This window comes from Rhinolophus ferrumequinum, chromosome 19 (assembly GCF_004115265.2).
Source record: "Rhinolophus ferrumequinum isolate MPI-CBG mRhiFer1 chromosome 19, mRhiFer1_v1.p, whole genome shotgun sequence".
NCBI lineage: Eukaryota > Metazoa > Chordata > Mammalia > Chiroptera > Rhinolophidae > Rhinolophus > Rhinolophus ferrumequinum.
Genome location: NC_046302.1, coordinates 53,946,093 through 53,970,575, shown reverse-complemented (window position 1 = coordinate 53,970,575; position 24,483 = coordinate 53,946,093). Strand labels below are relative to the sequence as shown.

General features: G+C 34.8%; 1 protein-coding gene across 2 annotated transcripts in view; it reads right to left on the bottom strand.

Annotated features, from left to right (window-relative positions):
• Positions 1-24,483, bottom strand: part of CCDC102B (coiled-coil domain containing 102B) — a 202,167-nt gene that overhangs the window by 43,842 nt on the left and 133,842 nt on the right. For both annotated transcript variants that reach the window (XM_033087552.1, XM_033087553.1), the window contains one exon: positions 3,185-3,352. In XM_033087552.1, coding sequence (XP_032943443.1) covers positions 3,185-3,352 — 168 coding nt within the window. The remainder of the gene's footprint in view (positions 1-3,184; positions 3,353-24,483) is intronic.

Below are 24,483 nucleotides of genomic sequence, written 5' to 3'. Positions count from 1 at the left end.
TATTACAGTTCTAACAGGTACCAACTATAATGGGGTTCTCAGTGGCTAGCCATTGTATTTTCTACTGGTAAAATCTGTTATCACAAATGTGTGTTCAGTAGAGACCAAAATTATGGATTTGAAAAGTAATGGTGGTAGCCTTTTCTCATTAGACCAGTGCTTCTGACATTTGACTAAGCATTAAAATCATCTCAGAAGCTTTTAAATGATACTCATATACAGGCCCCATCCATACAAATTGACTCGGATTCTGGAGATGAGACTTACATATGAGTATTTTAAAATCTTCCAAAGTGTTTCTATATGCAGCTTGGTTAGAAAATCATTGTATTAGACGTTAACCCTTACACTGGGAATATATGTTATCTATCTTTATTATCTTATATCTAGAATTGTACTTAGCACCTGAATCAATAAATGCTAGTTTAATGAAGAAATCTATGAATTACTTAAAGCATAAATGTCATCTAAAAGGTAGGTGATTCTTCTCCTTGTCATAGAACTTTTATTTTGCAATTACTATGTGCTAACTCTCATCCTCTGTAGCATGGCTTGTGAATTATACGCATTACAGGCTGGGCACTACTTTACCCCTGATTTACATTTCTTTTAACACAAAACTATTCACAATTTTGAAAGTCCACGTATTTACAGAAGCTATGACTAAAAAATAGACAAAAGTCAAGAGTAAGCATAGAAAATGGGTAATACTGTACATATGAAAAGATATATTACATTCATATCCTTCAACCAAAGAATTCCACTTACAAAACTTTTTTTTCCCAATAAGAAAAGGGGTCTCTACATAAAAGTAGTCATAGTGGAGTTATGTTGGGAAAATAAAATCCAAATGACTTTCCATGAGGAAGGATTAATTGATTAAATAAATTTACATCCAAGGAATCAAATATTACTGCATCGCAACATGAAAACTGGTTATATTGACAAAGCAGAGTACATTATTTGCAAACAATGATGGAAATTATGCATAGAATTACCTAAGTGTTGGAAGTTACTATATTGAAGTAATATAATACCACAGTGCGGTGATAGTTGAATTTTTCCCTTTATTGTTCCTTCTTTATGTGATGTGATATTGTTTCACAAAATTTAAAAGATACTTTGGCAAAGCTTATCTCATTCTGTCCTTTAAGCCTTCCCGAAACTAGTGCTACAGAGCAGAACACCCCTTACACATTACTAAGACTAGTAATTGTGTATATTATACACCTTACTTCTACAGACGTAAACTTGTGAGTTCAGTTTGCATCTGTTCTAACAACTTTGCTTACTGCATTATATTATTTACTAGACATATTTATTAAAGTGGTCAGTTGTTTTGATATTTAAATGTGGGTATCTGAGTATATGTAATGGGTCCTGTACCATGGTATTTGTTTCAATTACATTTTGTCATTATATGTGATATACAAGGTGTGAATGTTTTAAATTAAAAAAATCTACTATAGGAAAAAACATTTTGAATTTGTTTGTCACTACAGGAACACTTAATGATCTGTGATGGTCATTAAAACAACAACAAAAATTTAAATTACGTGAAATTGGCTCCAGTGCCAAAAGTAGATGGTGAGGAAACTTACTGGAGGTTGGAATGATGGCACCCCATTTGATGGAGTCTTGAAACATCTGGCACATTAGTTTCCCACAATACCCTGGGAGACAGATGACGTACAGAAGGAGGTTATGGGTTGTCGGACAATAGGTATGTAGCTGGTATTTCCTGCTTGCTCTTGGTGCATTTGACAAGTATATACAAGAAAGATAACTCAAAAGAATAGTCGAGTTTTCGAAGAGATATGAAAGGTATTACAGACATTTAAGCAGTGCTGTGAGTTCTAGGGTCTGATTTTCATTTTCAAATGGTAAAATATAAAACTTAGAATACCTTTGAACACCAACGGTCAATTAAAGCTGAGCTTCTTGGCAAGGACTGAATCTATGGTGTGGCCATCAAGCCTGTTAAAAGTTCTGTGTCTGTTAAGGTCTTTCCCTGTAAATTCTTTAAGCTGAATAAAATAGCACCAGGGAGAAGAAAATGAGATTGTGCCCCTACCAGAATATCTTATAAATTCAAGGGAATGCACATAACTCAGACAGTGGAATGTCTCCAAAAGAATTGTAGATATGACAGTAGACCTGTGGAATTTACTGGAATCAAATAGAAAAAAAGACGTCGACATTTTTGTGAAAATTACAGGTGACATAAAAGAGACTGGTTTCTCAAGATTGGAAATAGTCTTTCATTCCTCCATATATGCCATGGCAGGTAGGTGACTGAGCATGCTCTCAGCCTCCACTGCCATATGCAAATATGGCTATGGTATATAATAATCATATAATAAAGGACCTCCTGGGGAGTAGAACCAAGGACCACAGGAAACTACAGAACAGACAGCTATTTTCAGGGAGCAGAACCTGGGCCAAATAAAGAAGCATTTTCCACGGGCAGAATAGAAACCCCTTGCAACATCTGCCAAGTTAGATTTCATAAATATTTTGTATTTATTCCTTCTTTTTATTCAATATGTTTTTTGTCGATTGCAGTTGACATATAATATTATTAGGTTCCCTGAGCAGACAGAACCAGTTTAGTCACACAAACAAAGCTTAATTTAGCTTATTTTGCAAGACTAACTTAATCTTGGTCATTTCTTGCTTATGTGAAATCATGGACAGAACTTGATTTCCCAAGGTCAATATGAGGTAACCACTGAAAATTCTAACATTGTATCCAATCACTATAAAGAATAAACAGGCCAGACCACCCCTCCTTGGTCTAGAAGCTGTTGTATAACTGTATACTCCTGAGCCTCATTCCATGTTGGCTTTGAGTACTCCTGGTTTGCAAACTATCTTTTTGGTGCGCGCACGATAAATTTTTACAAATTCCTACCTCAGTGATTCATTGGTTCTACTTTGGCTATTTCTGAAACTTTGATAGAAGCTCTAGGACGTGCATGAAAAAATACACTGTTCGCACCACAAAAGTGAGCACATTCATTGTCTATGTAACATTTTTCTCTTTCCTGACAGTGATACTTTTTTATTAGTGTTTAAAATGGATCCCACTTAATGATATATGTTAATACAGGAGGAACTTGTTTTCTATATGCTATAAAAAATTATTTTGAAGCTGTTTAGCATAGGTTGTCTTATAAGGTACCTTGTCTTCTTTTTGGTCGAGTCTCTGTTTTAGTTCTTCCACTCGAAATCTCAGTTTCTTTACTTCGGCTTCGTTTTGATCCCCGCGGTTGTTTGCATGAGTCAGCTCTGTTTTCGCCTGGCACTGTCTGCTTAGTTCATGGTGGGCATGTTGAAGGTCCAACAGTTCCTTTCAAAAGAACACAAGGATTCCATTGTTTATAATTTACCTTCATAAAGTCAGAAGAGTAGCAACTTCTTTTGACAAAGGAGAAAAGCATTTCAGGAAGAATTCAGACGATGGATCTCTTCATCTGGAACTCACGCATTTCTGCAATTAACTGTTATGATTATCATACAACTATAAATGAAGATGAATTTGTACGTGGCTAAAACACAATGCAAACTCTTTATGTTCTTAAGTGAACGATCCATTTTCCATATTATGCAAATTTAAGTTTGATGTATGTTTTCCAAAAGAGGACATCGCATCTGCATCTCCACAAATGCAGAATATAATAATACTAAGTGCAAGAAGAGCTGTTCATCTGCTAAATCAGCAGAAGTATTAAGAGTTAGCAGACTATCTGCTTTTAATTATTCTTCTAAGAAAAAGATTTTGTGTTGTTGCGGTCATGCAATTCCTGACACCCTTCTGAGAGCATGTGGACGCGGTACAGAGACTTGGAGTGAGTGGCCTGTCCTGTGCAGAAGCAGATTTATCATGAAGTGATCGGCTCTTGAATCCTCTTGTTATAATTAACACCATACAGGATACGAATTAACAGGTTACATTAATTGGTCTCAGATTATTAATGTTGCTTCTCATTTTTAGTTAAAATTTTCTGTACGAATTAACTGTACTGTCATTGTAGAAAGCATCTTTATTAAAACTATAAAGAAAAACACTTCTAGTTCCTCATAATAATACTTTAAAAATATCCAAGGATATTTAATTTTCTGAAAAATACAAATCAAAACCACAAGGAGAAATCACCCCACACCTGTCAGAATGACTATTATCAAAAATATCAGCAATCACAAGTATTGACTAGGGTGTGGAGAAAAGGGAACCCTTATGCACTGATGTGGGACTGTAAATCGGTGCAGCCATTATGGAAAAGAGTATGTTCCTCAAAAAATAAAAAATAGAACTACCACATGATCCAGCAATTCCACTTCTGGGTATTTATCCAAATGAAATGGAAACACTAACTCGAAAAGATATCTGCACCCCATGTTCATTGCCAAGATATGGAAACAACCTGAGTGTCCATTGATGGATGAGTGAGTAAAGAAATTGTGATGTATGTATCCAGTGGAATATTCAGCCATTAAAAAAAAAAAATCTGCCATCTGTATGATCTCATTTAAATGTGGAATATAAAAACAGAAAACACTTCATAAAGAAAACAGACGGTGGTTACTAGAGGTTGGGGATAGAGAATAGGGGTGAAATGGGTAAAGATGATCAAAAGTACAAACTTTCAGTTATAAAATAAATAAGTTCTGGGGGTATAATGTACAGTATGGTGACTATAGTTAATAATACAGTATTATATATTGAAAGTTGTTAAGCGAGTAGATCTTAAAAGTTCTCATCACAAGAAAATAAAATTGTAACTGTGGGTGATGGATGTTAACTAGACTTATTGTGGAACCATTTCACAATATATACAAATGTTGAAATATTATGTCATTCACCTGAAACTAATATAATGTCATACGTCAATGATTTAAAAAAAAAAAAAGACTAAGCATAAAGGATTGACCAATAGGGCCACAGGAAATGAAATTAGACCAGATAGGAGGCTATTGTGATGAGTCAGGTGAAAGTCAAGGGCCAGGCTATGGAAGTAGCAGCAGAGATACAGAGGTAGAGACCCAGTCAAAGCTATTAAGGGATAAGAACCCACAGAATTTCTCCATTGGTAGGATGGGGATGGTAAGAAAAGGGATGCATTTAAGAACAACTCATATTTCTGCTTCAGCCCTGAGTAGTGGTGGAGTGCTTCACCAAATTAGGACGTACCGGAAGAGGAGGGGCTTGGGAGAGGAGACACTTTCAGTTGGCAAAAGCTGAGATGTATGTGCTTGTGGAACACCAGGGACATCTCAGTAAGTCGCGGAATATTCTAGTCTGTACTGGCTAGGCAGAGAGAAACATGGAAAAACTCAGGTTAGAGGTGAAGTTTGCAGTTTACAGTTATAAAAGTCAGTAAAATTCCACTGAAAAGTAAAAAGAATTGAGGTCACGATCTCAAGATCACCAACCTCAAAGGAACTGAAAGAGAAAAATGAATCCACACTGTTCAAAGGGAGGGCTGCTCCAGAGACGGAAGAAAACATAGAGTACTGTGAAATATAACAAGAAATTTAAGAAAATGGAATATAATAAGAAATTCAAGAAAGAAGAAATGACTGACAGTATGAAATGCTTAAGTGAAGAGAAAAGAATCAAAATAGATCTGTTAAATTTAACATTTAGATCATTGTTGCTCTAACCAAAACATTTCAGTGGTTGAGCCCAGACAAAGATTTGAGTCCAGTGAGTTGCGAAATATATAGAAAGGAAATAGAGACAAGGAGCATAGGCATTTATTTTAATGCCAGAAGGTTGACTGTAAAGAAAGAGACACACAAATAACCAGGTAACACAAACTTAAGGAATGAGGGAGAGACACAATTGTGTTTCTAATGGAGAAAATTACACTTTATCTTGTATCATGGATTTAAAAAAAATGCACATAAACTCTGACCCAGACATTCTATTTCCGAATACACATGCAATTGTGCAAAATGCTGTATATATACGGGGTATTTACTGTAGTGTTGTTGTTGTTGTTGTTGTTGTTGTTGATAGGGAATGATTGGATACTAATCTATCATAAGGAGTTGATTAAGTAAAGAACCATTCCCATTAAGTATAATATTTCTGTATATTGTTACGGTAGCTCCACAATATTCTATTAAGTAAAGGAAAATGCAAACCAGTGTGAAGCATGTGTTACTATAAGAAAAAAGCTGATATATAGTGAATTTTGATAAGACATCATTGGTCACCGGCAAGCTCATGGCCTTTGTGAAACTTAGAACTCCAACCAGAACAGGTAGACATCCTGGGGCGGTGAGAGGGGTGTGGAATGGAGGGCAGGACCCGGTGAGAAGCTGCTGGCCACCACTCTGCTCTCAGGAAGCCAGGGGGTCTCCCATGCCGACCACCACCGCCCCCACCATCCAAAGAATGCACCTCCCAGTATCCTCTGACAATGTGAGTGTCAAAAAACTGGGACTTTCCTGGAATCTTGGAGCTGCCCTGCAAACCCCGGCCCCCCAAAGGAGTCAGAATCACAACCACAGTGTTTAAATCTGAGGAATGATGAAAGGAAGCTGGGAACCAGCACATCTGGCGGGGCAGGTTTGCCGTGGTTCCTTCCATGGCCTGACAGCAACGCGAGCTCACTGCAGTGCTTTACAGAATTACATCGCAAATCACTGTGAGAAACATGAACATATTTTTCATTTCTTCTCTTCAGGATACAGTTTTTCAAAGATGAAGATATATACCTTATTCTTTTACAGAGAAATTAATAGGCAACGGAATTCTATTATTTGGAATGACAACGGAGCATTTAATTAAAGATTGTCTTGATCTGTCACATAAAAATAATTTGCCACCAAAAAAAAAAAAAAAAGGCAGGACTTATTGAACGAGTTGTAACAAATTTGCAAAGTGATGGCTTTTTCTTAGGAATTATGCACCTAGTTAGAACTATTTAAACACATTTTTGATTTAGCAAAATTACTTCTCTGAAGGTCAGCGTTTGGTCAGTAGGCATGTACAATTGTCTTAGACTGGTTTAAATGGAGTTAAGTAAAAACAACCATCGAGGTGAATATATAGAAAGACAGACAGACAGACAGAAAAGAGGGAGGTAGGAAGGAAGGAAACCTTGTGTCACCCTTGTAGGCAGACCCCCTAGCATTCATGCTCTACTGCTTGGCCAATTGTTCTGGGAAGGTCGCCTTATTCTCAGGCCCAGGAGGTGGATACCGTGTTTCACTGAAAATAAGACCTAGCTGGACCAGTTCTAATGTGTCTTTTAGAGCAAAAATTAATATAAGACCTGGTATATTATATTATATTAATTATGCTATATTATATTATATTGCATTACATTATACTATACTATACTATATCATATTATATTATATAAGACCCGGTCTTATATTATAGTAAAATAAGACCGGGTCTTATGTTAATTTTTGCTCCAAAAGATGCATTAGATCTGATGGTCTGGCTAGGTCTTATTTTCGGGGAAACACGGTATGTATTAGTCAAAGTGTGCTCTCAGTGCGTGGTTGCCAAGACTTCAGCATCACCTGGGAACTGCATCCAAGACCTACTTGGGGCCCAGCAACTTTGGGTTTAAGAAGCCCTCCTAATGTCTCTGATTCAGCATAAAATTTGAGGACCACTAGTATATGCCAAGTGTAGTAAGCTTTACTCTTGCCAGTAACTGTCTTTTAAGAAAGTAGAAGGGAATCAAACTGATCAATGAAATATGAGAAGTCTCCCTGAGTGGGAGGAGATGGTCTAGAAGTTTTTTTTAGCACTTAAAAATACACAAGGAATACATACGCTGGCGGGTATGGGATGAGGGAGGCACAAGATTCTGGGTCAGCTGGGGAGTCCTGTTTACAGCCGAGGTTTGCTAACCTGGCCTGGCCATGTTTTGTTACTTGAGAAAATAGATCATATTTTATCTATATATAGCCAAACATTTTAATTATGCTCATAGGATACCTTTACTTTCTAGAAAGTCTAATAAAGGTGAAAACTGGGTATCCCTTTAGGAGAAAAAATATTTTATCAATACAAAGATTTTTCTTTTTTTAATCAGTTTGGAGTGAAAGGAATTAGCCAAGTACCTACTATACACTAAATTCTTCACACACCTACTCTCTACTGTCTTTTCTATTTTCCTGATTCAGTTTCTGTTTACACAAATTGCTTATGGCCAGCCTAGCTACACTTTTCATTTTATCAGAACAATATACCATAGCTGGCTTTAATCTTCTTTTCAGGCATTATCTCCCAAGACTTCACAAGTTCTTTAACGTTTTAATTCATTAACTCACCACCTCACCCATTTTACTCTCTGGAGAGAGATGGGTTTCTTCTTTAATTCTCAAAAACACATGGTACTTCAGATTACCTGTCAGTGTATAATCCTCTGTAAATCAAAAGCTATACAACCTGACAGTAAACATGATGCACAGTCCTTTTATAAGTGGGTGTGAATAATATTGGGTCTTGATATAGAAAATAAACATATACGATGTTTATATACAAATATTTTGATAGGATAATGTTAGTTTCTCAAATAGATTGATTCTCTAATGATGAAGAAGATTTGACAGCAGGCTTTAAATTTTGTATATGGCTTATAAACTCACGTATTAGTTCATGCTCTTATAAGTAAGGATATTGCTTTCTACCTATAATTAATTTTTTTAGCTGCTACATAAAGTATTGAGCCTTAAACGATTTTGATTGCAGGAAGCTGAAGGAACTAAACTACATTTTCTTATAACTTAAAGTAATACAATGAGAGGCTGGTAAAAATGAATCAAATAAGTATATGTGTATCTATTCGAAGGAAAAACAAAATGGCATACAGGAAATATTAAAGTATTATAACACATGTTATTTCTTAACTTCAATCTTTTGTAATTATCATTCAGGTCCTAGTTTAAATATAATTTCTTCTGAGATGCTTTCTTGATTAACCAAATGTAAACAATGATTCATAGTATTATTTTAAAATTACCTTTCATATGACTTTTCATTTCCTTCATAGCCTTTATCACATGTTGAAATTTATACCTATTTATGCATTTAAGATTCTATTTTCCTACTAGGTAGTCAATAGACATTTAATGCACCTATATATGCAAAGTAAAAGCAATTTAAAATTGTGTGGAGATGTGAAAATTAACCTAACTAGTTGTCAGGTCTGTAGGAAATTGGACCTCTAATTGTAGAATTTGAGAAATAATACTGAAAATACTGTAAAGACCTTAGAAAGATAGTCAAACCTATTAAAAACAGAAAAGATGTGACTTCAATTTACCTATAAACGGTGTGTGTGTGTGTGTGTGTACACACGTTTAATTTTCAAGCACCAAATACATCAAACAATTTTTCTAAGGATGATCACTTTTTCAATTTGCCAACACATCATTTAATATTATTTTCTAAAATATTATTAGGTTTTTAAACTAAACTTAACTCTTCTTAAATTTTAATTCTATCAATTTTTAATTATCTTAATTTTAGGATTAACTAAAAAAAAAATTAAAATCCATGACTGTCCACAATTATCTGAAATACCTATTCTTTCCCAGTGTTTAAAATATAAATAACATTTTAAATATATTTTTGGTTTTAGAAAATTGATAGGATTTTTCAAATGACAAATAAAAAGAACAATCTTGTTGTTTAAAATATGTCCTTTGTGTACACACCACTTACATCATCATAAATTGTTGAATTACTACTAAATGATAAGAACATAATAAGATTTATTTATTCTTATATATCAACTGCTATTTATTTTTATTGTGTACTGGTTAATCTGATAGATCTAAAATACTATCTTCATGAAAATATATGTTGAGACATGCTTGGGGGAATATTACTTCATATATTTTTTTATGGACAGACTTTTATTAGAAAGTAAAAGAAAGATAACATTGAACGCAAGATGACATGAAGGCGACATATCGGAGGGAGGAAGGCATGGGCATGTGGGAGAGCTTTTAACAGAGTGAAAAATGGAGCATTACGTATTGAGGAATGGGTGGGGTGAGGAGCAAGGTGATATGGGCAGCCTGGATAAAGATCTTAAAGTCCTGGTATACAAAGATTGAAATGCTAAGTTTTGTTTTAAATGGTGGAAGAGGGGCATGGAAAGTAAAGGACAACAGTGATCAAGAGAATGAAACAGAGTTTCTGAAAGGAAAAGTAACTTCTGTCTCACTTGAATGACAGAAATAGAGAAACTAAGAAGGAGAACATTACAATAAAGCTGAATCAGTTAATATCTTTCCTGCAACTAACAGGAAACAAAACAAAACATGTTTTATCTTACATAAAAAAAATCCTGGAAGTGACTTCATTAGTTGGTTAATTTGGCAGTTCGAGAACTTCATTAGGGACTGGGCTCTTTCCATATTTCTGCGTTGCAAACTTCGGTAGCCTGTATTATTTTTCACAAATGTTTGATGCTCCTCTCTAAAAGGGTGATTATGCATCCCCCCTGACAAACTAAGCTATGGCCATGTGACTTTCTTTGGGCAATGTAATTAAGTAGAAGGGATGTTGGTTACCTTCGGGCATTTGAAGTGCACTGTTCACTATGCCCTCTTTCTTATTCCTCTGCAATTGTGTTGAAATGAACCCTTTGTACCATTGGGTTCCTGAGTCACTGTGTCATTGGATGGACATGTGGAGTGAACAAGAAATAAACTGTGTTCTTTGAAGCCACTGTGATTTTTCAGGCGTATTGTTACTGTAGCATCACCCAGCCTGTTCTAAATGATATACTCTTCTTAGTGTGTGGGTTTTCCTTGAGCTAGAAATCACATGTAGTTATGACAACATCAAGAGGAAAAAGGGAATTCCCTTCTTGTAGGAGCTTCTCAACAGTGAAAAAAAGAATTCTAGTATCTTCCCAGAATTTCATTTCACATTTAAATGGCTAAAATTGTGTCATGTGTTAATGCTTACACCCATCACTGATCAAAAAAGGTAAGCCTACATGACTGGATGAGCTTAAATAGATTCAGGTTATGGGGCTGAAGATAGACACCCCCATAGTGAAGGTCAGCAAAGCATAGTGAAGGGAGAATACATGAAAAATTAGAGTTCCATCAAGAAAGGGACAGTGAACAAGGGGACAGACACTGAGAAACCAAGAGTGCCTGCTATTCAAAATACCATTTCTTCATATTTACTTCCTTACTTCTTTCCTTCCTTCTTTCCTTCCTCCCCTCTATTTCATTCATTCATTCAACAAATATTTGTTAACAAACGGCTATGTACTTGATACTCTAAGCACCAAGGGCATAGATATAAAATCAACCTGCAGGATTGTTTGCAGAGAAAAAAATTAAACCTGGAAAAATTAGGTACCCATCTTGGCAAGGACTGTGTTAGAGGCATGCTCAAGAGGAGATATATAAAGCAGCTAACAGCATGGGGGAAAGAAAGCAATATTTCCAAGACAAAGGAACACTGAATCTGAAATTCGATGGTTCAGTAAAAATTACTAGCTGAGGAAGACAGATTGAGAGAAAGTGTCTCCAGGCCAAAGTATGAGCATATGTGAAGGCCAGAAGTGACGGAGATTGTTGTATACTGTGGAGAGGACTGGACAGTAGAGAGAGAAGGAGAGAGAGGGAGAGTGAGCTTGGTACACATAATCATGAACTTATTTAATAATAAAACACTCAAATGCAGTAGAAAGGATTAGTGTCCAAATAAACTATTGAATATATACATATCACCAGACATTATGGAGATTGTTCAGTATAAGAAAAGCATTAACATGGAGATACAGCAATTCTAGTTACATAAAAATAAGTATTGTGCTTTATTCACAAACAACCATTCACAAATTTAAATATTAAATTTGATATCACAGGTTCTCAGACTATGGAAATAGGGCCAGAAACAAGGATTTGCAGTAGAATAAGGATAATTGTCTTGTTTCAGTCCTAATGTAGTAATGTGTTTATTTCATGATCACCTTATGTGCACAATGGGACTTCACCATATGTCATAACTAGGTGCTATTGATATCGCAAACTGAAATGAGAGAACAAATGGGAAGACTACACTGATAATGTCTACAACAGTTTACTCAAGGGCAGTGACTCATCATCTGTGTGTAATGCTGCTCTCTGGGAACAAGGCATTGGCTTAGACATCTACTGATAATATTAGACCACTAACAGAATACTTACTAACATTACCTATATAGGCTGTGCTAGCGTAGGGTCAATGCAGCTCAAATCGAACAATAGATTTCAGCACTTCACCCCAAGAGAATTGACATCCATGATAGTAAAGATTTGTTCCTACTGTATTAAATATAGTAAATAATAGCACCTCCCTCCAAGGACTGTTGTATATGTGTGTGTGTGTGTGTGTGTGTGTGTGTGTATACATATATATACACACACATATATATATATCATATGACATATATATAATATGTGTTTTATTCATAGCTGCTGCTTATTATTATCACAAGAATAAACTGTCCTCACTATGCTCTAATCGTTGGTTGCACATGGAAGAACATGGAGGAACATACACAGTAAGCAGTCAATGTATTAATGTATGTTTAAGTTCTGTAGTGAGTAAATAGAACGCCATTCCACGTATTACGTTTTTACAGTTCCCAAAACGTATGTACCATATCAACGGTAAAACAATACATACTCTTTGTCTTCAACCTTAAACAATCTACCTGTTAAAGTGATTTTAAAAACCACATTTGCCCTTGTGCAGCATTCTGATACGCTGCAAGATGCTGGTGGTTAGTGTGAACTAAACAGTCACTGTTTCTACTCTCATAGATGAAGTTTTAGATGTAGGCAACTGAACAACTAATAGGAACAGAGTTTAGTCAGTGCAAGAATTGTGTGATAGGGGCACATTTGAAGGTAACATAAGACAAACATGAAAGATTTGAAAAGACTTAGATATTAACTAATCGTAAAACTTAGTCAAGAACTTTGCATCAAAAAGAAAGAAAGAAAAACAAACAAAAAAACAAACAGAAACCTTTTTGATTCTATGACCAATTCAAGATATAGCATATCTCCAGTCCCCTTCAAAGTAAAACTTTCTGACAGAATTTTCTGTAGTTGTTTTATCCACGTCTCCATCCTCAATCATTTCTTTAATTCTATTCATTAGTACTTATTCATGTGATTCCAGAAAACTAGTCTTCTTTCTCAAGGTCACTAATGACCTCTAGAAAGACAAACACTTCACTCACCTACCATATCTCTACCCCACTTGAACTCTCAACAGTGTTCTCTATTTTATAAGGATTATGATCACACACACACACACACACACACACACACACACACACACCACAATTCAATTGAATACTGAGGTCTAGACTTGCATACCCAACTATCTACTTGATATCTACATTTGGATGTCTAATAGACATTATAAATGTAACAAGATTTATTGCACTAATAATTCCAATGATATGGAAAACTTAAACAATGCTTTTTGCTACAAATGCATACAAATATCATTACAGCCCGAGAAAGTAAGAAATAGGACAAAGATATAAGCCCTAACATGTAGTACATATGTTTTAATGTTCATGTTAGTTCAGTAGATGTGATATTACACCCAAGTGAAAAAGCAAGCTTGCTTCTTCCCATGACAGAGTATAAACAAATTACTCTCATAAAAAAGAAAAAAATCACAACTCAAAGACTTGGGCAAGCCCTGCTATAGAGGAGCTAAAGTAACCACCAAGTTGCAAACGCAACCTAATTGCCAAGTGAAACCTTTGGAATACATGGAACAAACAAACTCCAAATGACTCAAGAGCCCGGTGTTCATGGGCCCACAGAAAAATCAATCTAAGGGCAAAACTAGCTCAAAAACAAAGTTTCAAACCATAACAAGTAATGATTCAATGTGAAGGGGAATAAACAAACACAATAGGAAAAGTAGCATCCCAAGAATTTGAGCTACAGAAATCTGAAAATGCTATAAAACAGTCATATCATTAAAAGATTAAAGGAATATAAATTATAAGAAAATAACAATACACTGAGACAACAGAAAGCAGATTTGGAAAAGAACCAAGTAGAACTTCTTGAAAAGCCAAATGCAGTTCTAGAAATTAAAAAGTCAATGGATGGATTAAATAGGTTAGACATTATTGAGGAGGAAACTAATGAACTAACCAACAGATCAGAATTAGATTATATGGAATACAGCAAAGAATTACGAAAAGACTCCAACTATGATAAAGAATTAAAAGACAGATACTGAAGTCCAGACTTGCATATCCATTGTCTACTTGACACGTACACTAGAATATTACTTCACTTCACAAGTCCACAATGACCAGCACTGAAGTGCAGCCATCACTTTCACCCACATTCTTTTGGCCACAACTTACACATATGGTCACCAATAAGTGAAGGGTGACTAGGAAAGCCACACACATATGTGCCCAGGAATAAGAGGAAATAGGTTCTTCATGTACCCATCTCTGCCAAAAGAACAGCTAAATTCAAACAGTGTGTGTGTGTGTGTGTGTGTGTGTGTGTGTGTGTATTCATGTATATGTATATGAGGTGTGATAAAAAAATACGGTGAATGTTTAAATTAAAATAATATATTACAGTAAAAGACACATTGCCATTAATCTCCCTCAAAATATTCCCCCTCACTTTGAACACACTTATCCCATCATTCTTGCCACTTTCTGAAGCAGTTCTGGAAGTCCTCTTTTGTGAGCGCCTCTACTTCATCCTCCATCATGACAACACTCCGTGTCACACATCGCTTCTGGTACAGCACTTTCTGTCAAATAAAAACATCACGGTGTGTCCTCACCCACCTAGTCACTGTATCTGGCACCGTGTGACTTCTGGCTCTTCCCCAAAGTTAAAATGACCGTGAAAGGTAAACGTTTTGAATTGATTCAGGACATCGAGGCAGCCATGACAGTACAACTAAAGACACCACAAGACTTCCAAAACTGCTTCAGCAAGTGGCAAGAACAATGGGATAAGTGTGTTTAAGCGAGGGGTAGTATTTTGAGGGATTAATGGCAACGTGTCTTTTACTGTAATAATTTTTTTTAATTTAAACATTCACTGTATTTTACGATGACACCTCGTAAACTATGCAAGATTCAGCTAGACCAATGCTTAGAGGCCAATTTATAGTATTAGATACATTTAGTAAATAAAATGATGATTGAAAATAAATGAATTAAATTACAAATCATGCAACTTGGGACAGTTAAACAGATTTTTAAAAACTGAAAGTAAAACAAAAAGAATTAACAAAAATAAAGAAATGAAGAGAAAATATGTTCCTTTTAAAATTACATATAAAAATAGGTAAAAGTCTAAGAAGATTGATTTGAAAAATGACAGGAAGAACAAATTAGTAATACCAGGAATGGATGGAGATAGAGTAGATAATTTATAAATGATTTAAGAACCCTAAGAAATATATTATGGCAACATATACAAAGACAAAAGAAATGGAGTTTTTTTAATATACTTTATCAAAAACTGAACTGAGAAAAATTAGAAAAATAGAATGAATGATCATTAAAAAGTTGAACAAAAAAGGCTCAGAAAACATTTGAGATAAGTTTTCCCAAACCTTAGAGGAATCTATAATCTGGCTCCTATATAAAGTATTTCAGAGAATACACAGCCATCAAGAACATCTATTTAAAACCTAAGAAGCAGTGTGGCAGCACACTGCAGGAGGTAAGTGGGCACGGACACTGGACAGCAGGTTGGCAACGTCCCTCAAATGTGAAGAAAGACACTCACGGCAGTCCCCAGGCCCAAGTGAGAAGAAGTAGAAGAAGCAGGAACGGACCTGCAGAGTCCAGCCACAAGGCTTCTGAGCCTAAGAGGTGACTCTGACCTTCTCCCTGAACTCACTGTCAATACAGATCTTATTTGGATTGGTAGAAGGACAGTGGCTGATACTCATTATCTGTACGAATGCAACAATGAATGAGCATAATGCAAGTATTCCGGACCCTGTTCTATATAAAGGGGTCGCCATGGGAGGCCTGGACTTCTTTTTCAAGCTCTTGTATGGATTATTCAGATGTTGATACGTAGTGACTATTGGTTATTTCAGAGAACTGAATCAAGAGGAAAGTAAAAGGAAAAATGATCAAGGTCTTCTAACTCTAGACTGGCATTCAAATGTACCTGGAAATATTAAAGAGAAAAATTACAGGGACTAATCGGCAAGCTTATATATGTGTTTACCTCATATTTATATATGTGTTTATGTATGTACTTAGTGAGTATACCTCATATGTATCTCATGCACAGATGTAAATTAGTCTGATGAGATCGACTAAATAAAACTAATGTTTTCATAGCAGGCATTAATCACTAATTAAATCTACAAGTAACAAAGTTCTACAACAGTAGGCAAACCATTTCATCTCTTATAACACATGTCCTGACTGCGTAATATTTAAAGATTTCTAAAGAATTGCAAATATGGCTATTAACCCTGTAGCTAAACCGTAACTCTAAGTTTCAAATATAATTTAGTATTCATACAGCCTTCTCTCTCTCTAAAGAACATAAAAATATTAAGTTAAACCCTTAATGGTTAGTCACTAAAATTGTAGATGGAATCACAAGTTCTTTTCTATTTTACAGGCCCCCATGGGGACTTGAAAGAGAGCTCACTGACTCATTCTCAGCGGGGAATGTATTACTCCTACACAGTGTTTCTTAAAGCCATGCCCACTTAGCCGAGCAGCACTCTATAACTAAAGTTCCCAGCCTCCCCTACCCACACTTAGCGCTCTGTAATTGCAAAGCTACAAATGTTCAGAGGAAATGCTTTTTTGTTGAAATTGCTTAATTTCATTTGATAAATCAGAACTTCCTGAGTCCTCCCTAGCAGACCTTTTATGTGACAGTGGTTCTGCCCACAGCAAACTCTCCTGATGGATAAGGCTATTGCTTTTGCGCATAGTTCTAGGAAATAAATAATTTAAATGAAATGAATAGACTTGTGTGCTGAGTTTACAGACCAAATATCCAAACAATTTCTACTTTCACTTATGTAAGTGAAAGAGCAGAAAGACCAATAAAGGAGAGAATAAGGAAGCAGTCAGAAAGGCAAATAGAAATAAAACGATAGTAAGTGTTCACAAAAATTAAATTAGGAAATAATCCAGAGGTTAAGATCAAGATATACAAAGAAAGAAAACTCACGGAAAAGGGAACACAACAACCCAAAGAATTTTTTTAAATGAATAAGAATATTCATATAGAAATGGTAAAAATGACAGTCTCATACACTGCTGAAGGAAAAGGTAAATTTTCGTAACTTTTTTGGGAGAGAGGATAATTTACCAAAATGTATCACCAGTTCTTAAAATCTATCCTATAATCATCATAATTATTCCAGGAAAATACCAAGGTATATATGAAAGTATATTTAGGTTCAAAAATATTCACTGTTACTTCTTCTAATAATAATAAGTATTGAAAATAATCTATATAATCAGGCCCTCATTGAATACATTATAATTAGTCCTTTCAGTATAACATTATATGCATTTAAATTATATGGGAAAAATTTTTATGACACAAAAATAATGAGGCTAATATAATGAGGAATAAAATTGCACAATTTTATGTGCATAATGATTTCAAGTATGTATGTGTACACACAGTAACAAGATATACAAGAAATAGGGTTGTTCCTCTTGTCCAGTTTTACCTAAGGCATCAACACTGTAAACAAAGGACTTTTAGCTTCCTCTCATCCTAAAACAAACACATAAAATAACTAGAAAGAAAAATAAAAGGGTGGGGATACGGAGAAATCTGGTCCTGGGCCTTAGACCCTGCCCCACCTGGGGGGTGTATAATGGGTGAATGGCCTGTTTCCTGAGCCTTTTGAGACAACAGGCGTGATACCTGAGCCCTTTGGCCCTGTTTCTCTTCCTTGGGAAAGAGGGGGAGGTTACCTGCCCCACGGGAAGCCAAATCAAGGGGGTTCAGAGAAACCATAACATGTGTCAGCTGTATTGTGGGACAGATGGGTGCCTCACTCACACCGGAAAAAGTCAAAGCACCCTGCTGCCACAGGGCAGGGAGGTCCTCACTGGTAACTGCCTGCATGTTCAGAATTTGTTCCAATAAGCAGGAGTCATTGGGATGAGTCATGAGTGGGCCCTGCAGAGAGGGGCTGAACTTCACCATTAAGGAGAAAAAAAATACCCCATCTGAAGGACCAGTTGGCTGGGGGTGAAGATGCCAAGGACCCCATGTGAAAGGGGCTGTAGAAGAAGGCAGTGGGGTGGTCAGTGGGTAACGGGGAGAGGATCCCAACGGCAGACACGGCCTTGGAGCATCTAACAGCCCCTGAAGCTCCCAAGGTCTGAACATCCATGCCAGAGCCTAGGACTTTTCCTTTCTTTCCTCTTTTCCAGCCATGTACTCCAGCCCTGAAAAACCTAGAGGCAGCCTAGTGGTGGGGTGGGGGGAGGCGTGTGAGAGCGAAGTGGGAACGAGAGACACAGACACTGCCACTCCCACTACAGGCTTTCTTGCCTATGGCCAAACTCAACATATGCAGGAGCTTTGACCCGGATGAGAGACTGAAACTTTGATTATCAGTGGACTGGACTTCTTGGGCACTCATAAATAGACCTTACGTTAACATCTGGTAATAATGCAGACCTAGATTTTAAGTTTGAAGGAAGGATAGAACTTCTTTCAGGCAGTCAGATGAAGAAAATATAACTGCTTTCCTTCCCAGGTGCAACTTGTTGGATTAATCAAGCAGTCCAAGTGTAGACAGTTGGTGTTTTTTTTCTATCAATTTAGAATTGAGGTGATTTTTAATTTTACTTTTTATATGTTAATCTTCATTTTTAAAGTATTACAGGAGAGCAAGAAATTCAACATATTTTTGTCCAAAGATGTATATCTTTCCAAGGGAGTCAGTAATTGCCAATAATCCAGAAATGTAGAGAAATATAAAAACCAAACAATGGAGTTTGTCTCTGACAAATAAGCATTCATTAGTGAATTGTGAAAGAATCCTTTCAGAAGAATGGAATAAGGTACAATACGGATTTCCAAGGATTAAATATTGATTGCCAAGTAAGTAAAAAGGAATACTCAGTAAGCATAGTGTGTAGGAGTCCAGAAATGGCCATGAGAGGAACAAGAGCCCGACCAAGAAGAAAGAAGTGATTAAAACTGCTTTATCTGCCTTGTTTACTTGGCCTCTCTTAAACATGTGTTCTCTTAAAATATTTTGTCAATGTAGATATAATATTAATAGATTCGATCTTGATCATTCATTGTGGATTGAACATATTTATTCCATAATTTTAATGAAATTCTGTCCATAATTTTTAAATAAGATATATTACTGGTTATTTCGGTCTGCATAAGCCCAGATGTTACACACAACAATACTGTCTAATCGTCTACCGCAATGACAAGAAAAAGTTCCTTCCGTCATAAAAATGGCGTATTTTTGCCAAGGGCACAAATGCATTTACAAATACAAGAGTAAGTCAACGTTAAATGCAATTCTGTTAAACAAGAAGGCAATTTCCTTCTAAATTCCTTTCTATGGAAATTTTTTCTTGAAACAGCTATAAAATCAGTAGCACTGGAATTTATTTTGTTATTTTGATGTTATTCCCCAGAATAATTTTTTCATTCCTTAAAACATACAGCTATAATCATTACCCAGTAAATAACTGCAAAGATCAGCTTCATACCTTCTAAAATTCAGATGACTAATTATCTAACATGTTATTAAATTTACTTCAACCTGCTAATATGAGATAAAGTTCATCTTCAGCTTAAAATAAAATTCAGTGAAATAGTTTTCTCTGAGTTATTCATCAATAATAAATGTCATCAATAATAAATGTTACTCAAACACTGTGTAATGAGTAGTTTAGCTGATACCTCCATAAATAAAAGTTTTTAGACTTTTCATTTCAAATCATGATAGTAGAAGACTCTGTTATTACCATGTTTCCCCAAAATAAGACCAGATCTTATATTAATTTTTGCTCCAAAAGATGCATTAGGGCTTATGTTCAGGGGATGTTATCCTGAAAAAATCATGCTAGGGCTTATTTTCTGGTTAGGTCTTATTTTCGGGGAAACACGGTATGTTGTTGGCATATGTAGGTCAGAAAAAAAATACGCATATGGTTGCATATGTGGTTGAGACGGATCCAATCCACCTGATCACACACTTGCAAATAATTAAAGTTGAAAAGATTTGCTTGAGTTCATATGTCCAATTGCTCCCTTTTCTGTGGATTTTACAGGGTCAGTTCATACAAGGTGACTGAACTAGCCCTGCAGTTGCATCAAACCATTTGGTCCATTAAGACTTGACTTAAGCTGCCAAGTGACATTTTTCCTGCATAATATTGTTTGTCATCTGCATTGATCAAATTAACTGGTCACTTGCCAAATGTCCACTTCACTTTGGCATGCAGAGAAAGATTATGGGAGTGAAAGAATGATTTATTTAATGTCTAAAATTTACTAAATATCTGAAAGAGTTCATATATTCATCCAAATTATATAAATTATACTTAAAAATTACTTAGTCACCCCTTAGGATACCTCTCAAATTAATGAATACTTCCAATTATAGAATAAAAAATTTACTAAGAATGGAAACTGAATAATATAGGTATATAATCAGATGACAAAAGTACTTACTTTAAAAACTGTATTTTAGGTGAAAATGTTTGTGGTTTGTGATGCTAACTAGAAAAAAAGTGAATACATTTAAAAATTTCTATCTACAGGATAGTTATGTACAATTGTGAAAGAAAATAGACATGTATTATACATTACTTTATAAAATTCAGAAATCTGTTATTAAATTGTTGCTGTAATATTTCCCTAGATTCTTAGTCATTTAAAAAATATTTTTCATCAGTTATTACTCCCAAAAAACTGTTCATTTCTTATGGAAGGAGATTATAGTCTAGAAGGAAAAATAACATATTCTAATCACTAAACTACAATGATTAAAAACAAACTGGCTTTGTAACAAAAAATGGAACCTAATTACCAGTGTTATTCATATAAAATTAAAATACAATGCCTAGTTCTTTTAAAAAATAAACATTTTAAAATGTACTAGAAAATGAAAACTACATTTTTATTGTTGGAAAAGAGAATTAGATATATCTGTTGTCTTAAAAGAGAGATATGCACGCAAAATGAGTGAGCCCGGTTATAGTTGGAGGAAAAAAATATCGCATTTTAATGTGTTTAGATATGTCCTGGCATACGTGTGTGTACTCCTTAAAGATATATCTATCTTTATGTGTGTGCACACACACACACACACACACACAGACATATGTATCTATTAACTCTAATACACAAACTATTAATTCTAATACATCATGAATAAAAATATTCATATATTGGACTTTGTTTTCTTTACATTGTTAAGGATGAATGAAGATAACATTTTTGAGACTATTGGACTACAGCAATTGAGTCATATATTGTAACCTGAGAAAATTCTGCATGGAATTTTTTTTAGAATAGGCTATGCAATCTTATCAAGGTACATGTGATATCTCACACCACATTATCTCTAGCTCACAGGTTTTGTTTCTCATCCTCAAAAGAATCTCCTTCTGTGTGAAAAGTTGTTTTCTGATTGCCCCACTTTTTTTCTAACTGATTCTAGAGTCTACTCAATATAGAGCTCCATTTTAAATGTACATTTCTCGTCTCCTTAGTAGCAGGAACAAGTTATGATATAACCTCAGAAATCTCTGTATTGGTCCCTTAATAATTAATTCAACACCCCATGAGGCCAAAGATCTGGTGCGTTTCTTTCATGGCCATGAATCTGGCACCTAACACAGAAATAATTACAATACTCTTAAGTCAACACATATTGCTATGATTTTTTTCTTCAGAAATATATCAACCTACATGTCTAATTCATTGTACGATTACCACTACTGCATAGCATTTTGACCATATTCTACACAGTTTTAAATTATTTATAAAATATAGCATAAAATATACTAATTATACTGTTTAAAAAATAAATTTTTAAAAAGTGGATATGCCTATGAACCCACCAACCAGATCAAGATATAAAATGTCGCCAACATGGCAGAAGCCACTTGTGTCCCTTCTCTTCACCATATTAAACACTGGTTTGCCTCCTGTCATGGCAGGTCAATTAGGCCTGTTTGTAAATTTCTCTAAATGAAACCACATGGACTATATTCTTTTATATCTGTTTCTTTCATTCTACATGATATCTGTGAAGTGCATCCACATTCTTCAGTGCTTTGCTTTGGTTCTTTTTTATTCCTACTGTGTTTCCCTGAAAATAAGACTGGATCTTGTATTAATTTTTGCTCCAAAAGACGCATTAGGGCTTATGTTCAGGGGATGTTATCCTGAAAAATCATGCTAGGGCTTATTTTCGGGTTAGGTCTTATTTGGGGGGAAACACGGTATATAGTTTTTCATCCTAGAAATAACACAACTAATTTAACAATATTATTATTGCCGATGAAAATTTTTATTATTTCTAGATTTTGGCCATTATAAAAAAAATGCTAACTTTAATCTCTTTCAGAATAATTATTTGATGAATAATTTTCTTTTTTGATACAGTTACATATTTAGGAGGATGATATGAATGTCTACTTCATGGACTTTATTGTATAAATATTTGTTGTTAAATTCTCCTGCATTATGGCCTATATAATTCTGACTGAAAATATTTGAGATTTAATTTTCAATTTTTGAGATTTATTTCTAGAAAATTATTTTATATTTAGATTTTATTTTAAACAATTATGTTTATGATTATTCCCTTTGTATACAAAAACCTCCTTCTTAGTTTGAAATATAAACACTGATACATGAGTATAATTACCAATTTTAAGCACAAATCAACATATTTTAACATCTAAAGACTTAGCCCATTTTTATGCCCCAATCTTTCATCTCCAGTTTTCTGATATACGCTAATTTAATCTGGGATTATAGCTACTAATAATTACTTTTATAATATAGTTTAAAATTTAGCTTTTATATTTGTTTCACTGTTCAGCATATTTTATTTTCTGTTGGAAACAGCGTATTTATTTCTCTAGAAAATATGGAAACAAGATACTAGTAACTGTTTGTTAGCCTGATGTCATATTAAATAAGTTGCAAGTAGATTTTTTTAACCATCCGAAAAAGTTACCATCTTCCTGGGAGTTCAGTAGGCAATGGGGTACTCAGGCCTCTCCAGAGAAGAGGTGAGAATAATGTAACTGAAGAAGGAGTTACTAACAGGAATATTAGTACCAGCAACTATTTGCTAAACATGTAATGGTGTTGGTGTCACATCGTGTGCTTCATTGTCCGACAAGGCTTGCATTGTTAACTCCAATTATGCTTCTGAAAGTAGACTAATTCAGGGGTTTCTGTACGTAGTGAGGGACTTAACAGCTCAGGTTTGTACGTGTCGGTACCTGCGAGGTGACAGCTTCCACTATTTCCATTTATGCTGAGCTTGACAAAACAAAGACTGACAGACTGTAAGACATGTGCTTTCACTAGATAAACAAACGAAAAGACCCTTTCAAAGCCCATGTTGAATGTTACATAATTTCAGAGTTTAACTGCACCTGTGTTTTCACCCAAACCAATAAGTTTCCAAGGCCGGAAGCCAATCATAACAGAATCTAAAGAAAGCCATATTGTACTGATTCACTAATTTATATGAAATCGAAGCATAACTCTCCTTTTCACAAAGTAATCAAGTACATTTAGAGGTTAGTGTATATAGTGATATACATGCTCCTATATCCAGAGTACATTTGGCTGTTAATGTAATGACAAAATGCATTTTCTAAGCTAGTCAACAAATATTTGAAATGAAAATAAACTTTTCAACTGTGTATGAAAGCAAATTAAGTATAAATTGATCAATTCTAAATTACAATTTTCATTAGAATTTGGGAGTTCTTTATAATAATCCTTCCTGTAAAATACTAAATGTAAGGGAAAAAAACGAGTCTTCTTAATATAAGCCCAAAACATATTTGATTAAAATTTAAAAACTTAGTCTAAAACATAAAAATTCAGTAAATTAGAATGAGCAGGATATTCATAGACTCATATAAGTCTCCAGAATCAATCAACCGTCAACATCATCATCTTCATTATCATATTTGTTAAAATATTACACCATGCCTATAAGATCAGGAAAAAGCCTAGGATGCTTGTTTGCAACCCTATTTTTTAGTGTTGCTATTTAAATTTTGGCTAAGTCAACATTTTAGAATGTTTAAAAGTCACAAATATTAAAAATATGAGGATAAAAGTCAGCATTCTTTGTGTAAGTGTATTAATAATCTCACCCCAAGATTATAAATGGAAAATATGAAAACATATTAGGTCTCAATCTGGTTAAATGTTACAAAATAAGTAAATATAAAACAT